Source organism: Monomorium pharaonis, chromosome 5 (assembly GCF_013373865.1).
Source record: "Monomorium pharaonis isolate MP-MQ-018 chromosome 5, ASM1337386v2, whole genome shotgun sequence".
NCBI classification, from domain to species: domain Eukaryota; kingdom Metazoa; phylum Arthropoda; class Insecta; order Hymenoptera; family Formicidae; genus Monomorium; species Monomorium pharaonis.
The window spans coordinates 24,513,561-24,525,061 of NC_050471.1; the positions used below are offsets into that span (position 1 = coordinate 24,513,561).

Genomic DNA, 11,501 nt, shown 5'->3' on the forward strand with positions numbered 1-11,501 from the left:
CCTAATTTGCCATTTTTTTACATAACATTTTTTGACTGAAAATGAGTGTCGAGTGTCAGCATAGAAAGGTATCTTTACTATATGATTTGTTCAAGAAAAAATTTTTAGAAAGATTAAAGAAAAATGATTGAAAGAAAGTGAAGAAAACAATGTAAATAAAAACGACTTGTATTAGACAATTTCGTGAGAATGTTAAAAAACTACTTTTTATTTTTAAAGTTGCAACGTGGATAAAACAATAAATGTTGTAATATTAGAAGGATATATAGGGAGATGCTATATGAGGTAATGATGCGTTAACTGGATCGTGACTCTTTCATGACCACGTAAAAGTTATTGAAATTCGCAAAATTAAAAAAAGTTTCAAAAACATTTTACATTATTGAACACTATTCCAAACATAAAAAATTATTGGCAGAATCTTAATAAAACAGAGTACATGAAATCCACGTAGAATCCACAGAGAAACATAAATTTTACGTACTATTTTATTGGAAAAACGCATTTGTTCCATTAGTTAAAATAAAAAATTTATATTATTTTCTACTTTCAATCAAAATTTAGTTTTAGTTTTTTTCTTCACTCTTAAAATTGAGTGTAATTTATTTTAATTTTTTAAAATAAAAATTTATTATATAATTTATGTAAAAATATTAAAAAATATTATACATATAATAACTTTTATGTATAGACTATAAATTAAAATTAATTTCTAAAATTATAATTACATTGTTTGTTTATACAAATATTAAAAACATTAGTAAGTTGTGTCAAATTTCTGAAAAAAAAGTTACGAATAAAAAGATTGTACATTAATTATTATAAAATATTTGTTAAAAATTTATTTCAAAGAAATTTTAAAAATACTAAAGAAATGTCAATGTCTACATTGGTTTTTAATTATAAACGACACTCCTCTATTTCTCAGAAACTAAACATCGCGATTTATTAGTACTGATAAAAACAGAATCCGTTTAATTAAAAATAGATAATTAAAGGAGTAAAAGTCTGTAGTTTACATATTCATTACTTTTTCCCTGTAAAAACCAATTCTTTAAAAGCAAGAATAAAATTTGCATGACTATTTTTTTACAAATTGCGTAATTTAAACAATTTACAAATTTATTTATTTATATGTATATTAACTTAAGTTAGTTCATCTAATTAAAGTAGAAAATTTCTAAGAATCTTCATATATACTTGTAAATATTTTGTACAGATAATGCATATAAAAAAAAGAAAAATATTATTGTAACATTACTCTTTATTATATCGGTTTTGAGGCTTATTTTAGTACTCATTTTTTCTTATCTTAAATTAAAAAGAACTTAAACTATTGTAAAATTTGAAACCCATATCATAAAAATGTAATCTATTTTAATAGAAGATACTTTCTACTTTGTATTTATGTTTCCAAATCTTGATTTTCAATTGTTTTAAAATAATAATCTAAAAAAATTATTATACGTCAATATTGACTATCTTCTTTTAGTAGTCTAAAAATTCTACGATAACAGGTGCGTAACACAACTACACCACAACCACGCAACAATACACGTCAGCGCAATACACATGCGTCATTTCTATGGTAACAGCTTGCAGTTCGACGCCGTAAACAGAGGGTTAAGAGTCTCAATTGTTTCGTAAATCGCGGTTTAGTTGGGTGTCACTGGTCAAAGCTCCAAAGAAGGGAGCGAAGCTCTCTTTTTTACGCAGTATGTCAGTAGAAGGACAATTTTTTCTTTCCGTTACCGGTTCCATCGAATATGCAGAGTTCTATGATGTCAATAACGCTTACTGCAAGTACAGCTTTTATTTCGGACCAGACTGGAGTGTCGTTGCGGTAAGCCCTTAGTGATAAAAGAAAGTCAAAAAGAACGACAGAATTACGCTATAATTGTCACAAAGGAATCTAGGGCTTTTCACAGCTATATTGGATTACGACGTCGGAAGGAAAAACTTCGTATAATCTTCTTTCGCGTGCTCAGAATATAAAATATTTAATATATCAAACGAAGACTCAGCGAAATAAAATTTAAACAAAGAAAGTAAAAAGCTATTAGTCAAATCAGATTTTACAGTTATTATAATAAAGAATTATCAAAATAAGTTATAAATAAAAGTAATGAGACCACGAAAACGTTTTGAGTTTAATTATATTATCTTTAGTAAATTTTATTCCTTTTCAGTGTCTAAAACTTCGCAATATAATTTTATTTATAATTGTAATTAATTGTAATTAAGATATAATTCTGTTATAATTGAAAGGTTCTTCGTGTTTCTTCACAGATATACATTCCGTAAAATAATACATTTTATGGTATATATATATATATATATATATATATATATATGTATATATTTCTTGAGCAACATATAAGTCTAATTATTAAATTAAAATCTAATAAATTAAAAAAAAAATTTATAATAAAATGTTATTATAATGGCATGAAAATCTAATTTGGCTTATAGTTCTTTATTTTTATTGTGTAAAATATTTCTTAATTTTAATACAATTTTGAAATTATTTCCACTAAATTTAAGAGTGCATAATATAATTACATCTTGAAGCATTACTAAAAATATAAAAAATTTATAGATAATTTTGTTATTATGTATGAATAATATCCATATAAAGTTTGAGTGAATTTTGTATAAAATAATCCTCTTATTGATTTAAAAATTATTTAAGTTTTACTTGTTTTTTATTTTTATATACAATCGCGTATCTTAGTATTTACTTGAAATGAGAAAGTAGTAATTAAATAAATTTTTTTAAATATATAATTCAATTCTGATAAACATTCCTGCAAAAGTATATACTTATGATCCATTAATTCGTTTAAAAATTATTTGCCTAAAACATACAGTAAAATGATCATTTACGCTATATTTTAAGTTAAATTCTTTGTTGTTTTGTTCTTAGAACCAGTTTTTAGGATCAAAGTTCGTGATTGACGACAAAAGCTTTTAGATTAAAGCAAAAAGAATAAAGCTTGCAGCTTTTAAATTTTGATTAACTTTTAACTGATATTGTACAACCAAACATTCTAAATTAATTGTAAAAGCCAATTAATTGTTTTTCATTATTTATGTTTTGAATTTTTGCGAGACATAAATTGATATTATGCCTTTTTAGCTTCTATGGAATTCAATCATAATTAATCTTCAAGATGTATAAATTATGTGAAATAATTTTATTCAAATTACCGAGTAATCCTATTATATTAATTAATGTGCCTCATTAATAATAAATCTTGTTACACATTATTCGTAATTTTGGAACATTTAATTAATTGAATAATATAATTGACTTTCTAATAATCCATTGAAATATTGAAGTAAAATAATATACTGGCAACTTATTACCTTTTTGAAAAAGAAAGAAAGTAATGATTTTTTACTTTGAACAAATGACCGACCAAAAGTCTTGCGACAAAAACTCTCTTATCGACTTTTCTACTTTGTTTCGTGACAACAATTAATGATATAGAGACGCAGAAAAATCGAGATTTTGCTTGAACTATAATAAACGAACAAAGAATTCTCGTTTTTCTCTTGAATAATTAATTCTTCAATTTCTTCGTTTTGCGATGGTATAATGTTATAAAGGTTTCTTGAAGCATTGATTGTAAAAGTAATAGTGTAAAAAACTGTATTACATCTCGAATTTTCTCTGCCATAATAATTTTAAACAAAAAGTGAAATATTTGAAAGTTAAATTGCCTTTCAATTTTTTTGCGTTTTTATCCCGCATTCTTTGTGTTTATTCTGTTACACGAATAGAAATCTTTTCTATTAATTTATCTTTTTTTTTTTTTGCAAAACAAACTTCAATTTATTAAACAATAAATTGAAGTATTTTTTGCCAAACTGATTTGAAAGTTGAATGCGAAGTCAAACATTTAAATTTTGTTTCGTAGGGAATCGAGGAGGGACTTACGCAAATGTGCAAGTGCAGTAACGATCCAAGGAACCTCGCCGTTTGGAATTTTCCATTAGACATTACATTCAAGAGTACAAACCCGCACGGATGTGAGTGACGCAAAAATTATTCTTATGACATGTGTCATATAAACGGACGGATGAAACGCGTGCAAAAAAGTGTGAAAGCGTAAGAGAGATTTTTTTTACGCTTTCATTTCGGGCTTCGTGTATATTTTTTAATTCGCAAGCAATCAAGCGTATGTATAATTTTCCACGTAGGGCCGCAGCTTATCATGTCGATTTATGGCTTGGATCTCTTCGGCCACGACGTCATTAGAGGATACGGGGTCTGTCATTTGCCTCTGAAAACCGGACGTCATGAGAAAAGGTAATGCTCACGCATGGAGTAGCAACTTGATAAGCACGGAGAAAACATGCGGAATAAGAGCGCAAAGGAAATTGTGGTTTGATTTAATATAGTTATTATTCAGAGAGCGATAGATAACGGGATAACAGCCGGAAATGCAGCTTCGAAAATATAAAGATAAAATCCACGAAAGTCTTTGTGACTTCTCCCCGAAGATATTTGTTTGGATATTGTGTCTTGCGGCCGAGACGAATTACGACTGAAAGAGGTCGCAAGTGCACTACATTATTCATTGATTTATAGAACAGCTCTATTTTTCGTTGTTGACCTTTTGGTGAGTTTCTTCAAGCTCGGCTGTTATCGATCACTAAGCAAAAATAAATTTCAAATTTTTAGTGGCCCGGTAATGTCACTTTTTCGCTGAGGGCATTTACGGACGACATTACACCCCTAAAAAGTGATGTTATTAAAAAAAAAACGTGCACTGACAAAAAAATATTGTTCTTTGTGCGTAACTCTGAAAAATATGCGTAAATATTCGGCATGTTTCCTCGATCGCGTTGTATTTTATGATTTATTTTCTCTGAGTTTCGAACTTACATCTATTGCGCTTAAGATAAACATTCTCTATTACATGCATCGCACGTATCGCACATATATACACGGGAAGAAAATATTTTTTATCCCGCTGCATACGTTACGCACTGTCCGTTAGTCCGTGTCGCGTGCATCGGCAAATGCATCCGGCAATGCGTCCGGGATTTCTCGGGGAAAAAAAAAACAATTTTTTCGACGGCGTGATAATAAATATACGAATGAGAAGAGCATAGAGACGGAGTGACACACACATACACACACACACGCGCGCGCGCACAGGAGATAATAAATAATTAAGGTATCTGTACCCAATATGCTCTACCTAAGATTTAGAGATTTTTCTAATTTTTTGATCAATATGAAATTGAAAAATAAGCATAAGTTTTAAAATAGAAAACTTCTGAAACTAAAAAAAAGAAATACTTTCAATTACATATGTAAGTATAGTAAAGATTTAAAAAAAAGATAGCACTTGGACCATGTTGATTACATATATACTCAATGTGGTCTAGCTATGTATTTTTTCTTTTTTTTTTGTTAATATTTTTGAGAAAATGCCAAATAAAAAAATTAACATGTTTAATTGAGCATTTATTAACATAGGTATTTATGGAAAAAATTACACATCCAGTTATTTATTAAATAATGAAACTGTGTTTATTTACTACAAGAAGCTAGCGTTATCTTAACTTTTATCTGTCAAAAAGCTCCAACTAACTAGAGAAAGACGAGAAATACTAAATAAAAATTAAACTTTATATAAAGAAATTAAATCTTAACTTTTGTATATTAATAAAATATGTTGTGTTTCTAGTAATGTTCCTGGCCATAATGGTTTCACGGTACAAAGAGCTTTCCTTCTTTAAATTATAAATAAGATGTTTTAATAAAAATGTAAAATAAATATAGTGTTGAGAAGCATAAATAAAGAGCTACAATAATATGAATTGCGGATATTTATAATTGTTACAAAACAATTGTACAAAGCAAAAACTTTCCTCTGAAATTTTAGGTTCGAAATTTGAATAAAGTGCGATTACAAGCCATAGAAAGCAGATATTGACTAGTTAATTGACATAAATACATCGTATCTATTTCCTAAACAATATATTAGCGGTTTCTGTGAAATTTGTTATATAACTATTTGCAAATGGGGGTGAGCCAAATTTGTTACATAGCCAAATTGAGTACAGGTACCTTATTATAAAGTTAAGAAGAGAGAAAGTCAGACGGATTAAGAAGAGAAGGGGCGGGGAGAAGAAAAATGCGTTATTTCGTGTCTTTGTTATTAATAAAATGATAGATTTCTCTTGGATTCGTCATTTAAGGGAAAATATGGCGCGGAGTACAACGGCTAAATTGGATTTCTCACGAGGAATGAAAATTTATACATCCGTATAAATTGTAATCCGTATATATTTTCTGATTTCAAAGTATATGAAGTAACGCTCGACTCCGCGGGCGAATGGAAAAATGTGGCGTTATAACCACAGTCGCTCGAGGTATTCAATAAAGGGGGAAACGAAATCTGCGGGTTATCCGTCGGGATGATGTGTGCGGATCGCTAAATCTTTATCTCTTAGTCACGCGTACGGCGAGTCCAAGAAATCCTGTCGAAGAAAGGATGCTCGCAACTCCGTATCTAACTTTGGCATATTAGTTTTGCACGTCACATGCCGTTCCCTCTTGGGCTGCGTTCGGAAACGTCACCCGAGTGCTCTCGGGTATCATTCTATCCTTGTTGTTCGTTCTATGTGAAACAAAGATAAAATGATACCCAAAAGCACTCGGGTGACGTTTCCGAACGCAGCCTTAGAGAACAGCATACCGCCCTTTGATTGACGCCTTAGGCGTACGCGTCTCATTCGCAAAATTTCTGAAAATCTCTTTGAAAGGGTGCCGATCTACGTGCCGGAGTCGTCATCCACGCTGCAGCACTTCGTGCAATGGTTAACCGGCAGGAGACCGGAATTAATTGATCCCACTATACTGGCATCCGGCGGCGGCAGAGAACGTAAGGAAATGCGCCGAGACATTTCTCGTTAGTGTGCCATTGGCGTTAAGTTAATTACATCTACGAGACTGTAATGGAGTATAATCAAGGGTGATGTATTCGCGAGTATTATATATGAAATTAAGCAATTCCTTCATCAGAAGATTGAGAAATCTCTGAGATATAGTAAACAAAGATTGATGAGTCCACGCAGGATTTAGATATATAAAACTGTTCGATTCTGATTTTAGAACCCGGACTGGACTGAGTGGTTCATGTATAATAAGTTTCTTATCGCTGAATACGAATTCGTAAAAATAAAATTGTTCTATTATGTTACATTTTTGGGAAAATTAAATTCTGATTTAAAAGTGTCGAAAATGACATTTTTTGTGATATCTTTGAACTTAAATAGCTGGAAAATGTGACGAAATAGAACAATTTCATTTGTAGAGTCATTTTCAGCGACAAAGAGTCTTATAAGTATCATCTGACCCGGTTCGTGATCTAAAAAAGATTTTTTATCGGACAGTGTAAATGTTTAATCTCTCTGTGAAAATGCGACTATTTCGATTTTTGTCTATGAAAGTTTTTACTCAATCTCTAATTAATCTTTGGTAATTAAATTACACTACATTTTCAAAATAAAGTACAAATATTTATTTTACATACTTGAATGTATGTTTATAAATTTTTATAATTTTTTTGAACCACTTTAAGTGGACGAAACAGTGATTGGATTTAAAATCCCCCGTTTTGACGGATATATAAGGTGCCGGTTTTTATATATAATATAACTTATAAGAATTAAAAAAGAGTTAATTATAGTAGCACGTTGACTGTCAATGATTCATCTGTAGCTGGTTTTGACTTTTGAATAACATTACACAAATTTTTTGCTTGTAAAAAATAAATGCTATTTAAAATATAAAAATTTAAATGACACAATTAAAAAAAAAATTGCATAATTCATCAAAATAAAAATTAAAATAGAAATATGATCAAATTTCCTTTTTTTTAAATTAGAAGTAAAACCTACTTTTTTAACTTACTTAAAAATTAGTTCAGTAGGTTAAAAAAATGTATAATATATTAAAGGCTACTTGTTGTGTTGTAATATGACGTAATGTGATGCAATATGTGTTGTGTTGTAAGAAATAAAATTATAAAAACTATCAAAAGTTGACAAAACTGCGGCATGTAACTTATACGAGCTGAAAATAAGTAAAAATTCATACAAAATTACTGTTAAACATCAAAATTTCCTTTTGATATAGACCATCTCATTTTTATATTTAAAACTATCAATTCAAAAGTCATAGAGAGCAGGAATATAAGCTTTTGCATAATGGATAATGCATAACGCATAAGAAAATCAATCAATCAGAATTCCGTGTTTCCCTCTCCGGGATAGAAAAGTCTTTGATTGGTTTATTCTCTTATGCATTATCTAAAAGTCTGTGCTCCCGCTCATACTTTTCGATCTACAAGTTGATTATCTTTAATAAACATAATAATTAATTAATTAAACATTATTATTATTATAAAGATTTTTGTAAAAATTTTGATTCTTACGATTCTGTTTTATAACTTATTATGTTTATAATTTACTTTTTTTTTTTCTATCAAATTGTTATTATGTTTACTAAATATAATTGTAAATCAAAACATGATATATTTTATTTTTAAATCAATAATTTTACTTATAATAGCATGACGGATCCAGCGTGGCTCACTAGCTTCTGACGTATTATTTCTGACATATACTCTTTTATTTCTAAATATTTTTTTAATAGCAAAATATACAAGGTAAAATTAAAAATGTGTTAACCAACATAATGAAAATGTAGTTTTTATTTAATTATAGTTTTTTATCATTATATGGTTATAATAAAATTTTTACCGTAGTGCATATATAAAACTCAGAACAGACAACGTGTTTAAAATTAAGATAAAAGAGGTGAATCGTCTTTTTTCTAGATAATCTATTCTGAATTATAACGTCAGTGACGTGAAAGCTCTCTTTTAAGAAGGTTCTCCAGCTTAAAAAAGTCAAGAAAAGTTGTGACTTTTCATTCATATATCTTTTAATACTGAAGCTTTTGATATTGCCATCTTGAAAAGAATAAATAATGCAACAAATAAAATTTTAACAATAAAAAATATAATTTGTTATTTAAAAATCTTTTTTCTTTATAATATTGGTAAGTGTTAATGTGTAAATAAATTGAAAAAGAATTATAATAATTTGAATGTATAACAAACGACATAGCTATATTTCTGTTAATAATGTTTAAAAAAAATTATATAATTTATGAACATTTTACTCTCTTATATATAAAAGTAATGCAGTAAAATTTTATTGTTTTAATTACTAAATGTTCTTTAAACTTCACATTTTTTCTTATAAAAATTGTTTTTTTTATTTTTATACTTTGCGAATAAATTTTATTTAAAACTTTTCTCTCAATAAATTTTTATGTTGTTTTAAAAAGTTATTCAAAGAAGACTATCAAAGGTCAGAAAATTGGAAAACTTTTGGGAATATTTACATAATTAAAAAATTTGTGGTAAATTTATTATATTCCAAATGGTTTACTCAAATCTTTGTATTAATTTAATAAAAGAAATATGTTAGGAAATAACACAAATATTATATAAATATGTAAAAAATTAACACAAAAGTGTAATCCCAACCAGCATACAGAGAAGATTCCATATTTCTGTACATTCTGTAGCTTCTCCTACGCAAATATTTTATGTACTACATGAATATTTTAACATTATTATTATAGGAACATGAATCTTCTCTATAATTTAATTTCGAATATTCATAAATGAATATCATTATGTATATGTCTTCTCATTCTCTCTAAAATATTCTTTAAAAAATATTTATGATTTTATATAATAAAATAATAATTACACATGAAGAGAACCATGCATAAAATATTCTATTTTATATGTGAAAATAATTGTGTGTGTGTGTGTGTGAAGAAATTGTTAAGATCTCTAAGATAGTGTTTACTTTTAAAAATACGGGAATATTCTCAGAATCTCTATCTTCATAAAAAATTTTTCTATGAATATTCAATTTTCCTAGTTAAAAGATCTGAATATATTCCGTAAACTAATATGTGTTAAAATGCGCTTTGACATAATTTGGCAATCAATTATAGAAGTAGATCTTAGCAAAATTTTTAATATTATATATATAATATTTAAAAAATTAATATAATATTTAATATAATATTATATAATATATAATTTATTTATTTAGCAATTTAGGTTTTATAATTTACGTTTCAAAATTATGTTATTTTTATGTTACTTAATTACCCATAAATTGTATTATTCCAACACACTAAGAAATGTTAAATATAAATTAACACAAATAATATTCAAATTATATAATTATATATTAAAATAACACTTGTGTCTGTTAAAAATTTAATACAAATGTTTTAAAAATATCAGTTTCAACATAAATACAAAATGTTTTTTATTGTGCATATTAATCACTAATTTGTTCTCAAAATTTAAACAATTTCTTATATCATGCGAAAAAACTGGAGAATCTCCTTAAGTTACCAAATTTTTTAGAATATTATCGCAAGAATGCAAATTTCGAAAAAGTTTGCGTGACGTTAATACTCTTGACAACAACTCTTTCTAAGTCATTAACTTTCTATGCGCGGAAGGTAGTTCTTTCCTCTAACGCTAATGCCCTTTCTTCAAGTTGCATTATTTTCGCAATATTGCAGTCACACGCATGAGGGTCGAGGGAGCTGTTACCATAACGTTCAACGTCGTTTTGAAGGATTTGTTCAAGTTGGGTTACGACAACGGCGAGAAATGGAAGAAATGATAACGCGTTCGTAAAGTCTCTCTCAGCCTGAAGAGGATTACCTTCCGCCAGGGGGCGGATTATCTTATCAAAGAGCTACAATGCATAATCCTGTTTTATAAATAATATTTTGATGAATAAACGAGGTGTGATTTTTCCCGTATAATCCATTGTCCCATTTTCCCCCGGATGTCAACGGCGAGATTGTGGAAGTAAGGGAATTAAGAACGTATTTTCACGCTGATGGGCATTCTCTGTAAAAAAAAAAAGGAATGCAGGAGCGGGCTAATTCCTCGCAAAGGACTTATTAAGTTTCAACGTGGCTTTAATCTCTGCGAGATGGTTCCGGTTGCCTCGGGCCACGCGGTGACGTCGGGCGGTTGCGAAAAGTGTGTAGAGAAAAATCAGTTACCTAACCGAAAGCCATCGAAAGAGAATTTGAAATGTCGTTTTGCGCGAGATGGCTTGACGTGACCGCGCCGAAAAGGCTCTCTCGTGATCAGTCTTCGATTTTCCGCGCGATTACGGTTGACCGAAGCAATCGTTTTACGTATCGCTCGAATATTGCGCTCGAGATCTCTTGCACATACAACATACGCGGGGCAAAGAATGCCGCGTGTACGCTTTAGTGCAGAGTGAAGACGGGCGCTCAGGAATTACACGTGACTGCGTCCACTCACATTCATCCAAAGACGTAGCATTGCGAATGGAATATGCATTGAAGTATGTATAAATACACATACATTGATCATCAGATATATGCGTTCTTT

At 29.0% G+C, this 11,501-nt stretch overlaps 1 protein-coding gene across 2 annotated transcripts; it reads left to right on the forward strand.

Moving 5' to 3' along the window:
- Positions 1-1,450: 1,450 nt before the first annotated feature.
- LOC105838977 (B9 domain-containing protein 1) lies at positions 1,451-10,897 on the forward strand. Of its 2 annotated transcripts, XM_012684953.3 has the most exons (5): positions 1,459-1,843; positions 3,924-4,035; positions 4,207-4,315; positions 6,787-6,905; positions 10,649-10,897. In XM_012684953.3, exons 1-5 carry the CDS (start codon positions 1,718-1,720, stop codon positions 10,750-10,752), a joined length of 570 nt encoding a protein of 189 aa, XP_012540407.1. In that variant the 5' UTR covers positions 1,459-1,717; the 3' UTR covers positions 10,753-10,897. The 2 variants fall into 2 exon arrangements, with proteins under 2 accessions (XP_012540408.1, XP_012540407.1); XM_012684954.3 differs by lacking the exon at positions 6,787-6,905 and having other exon boundaries at positions 1,451-1,843.
- The last annotated feature ends 604 nt before the right edge of the window (positions 10,898-11,501 follow it).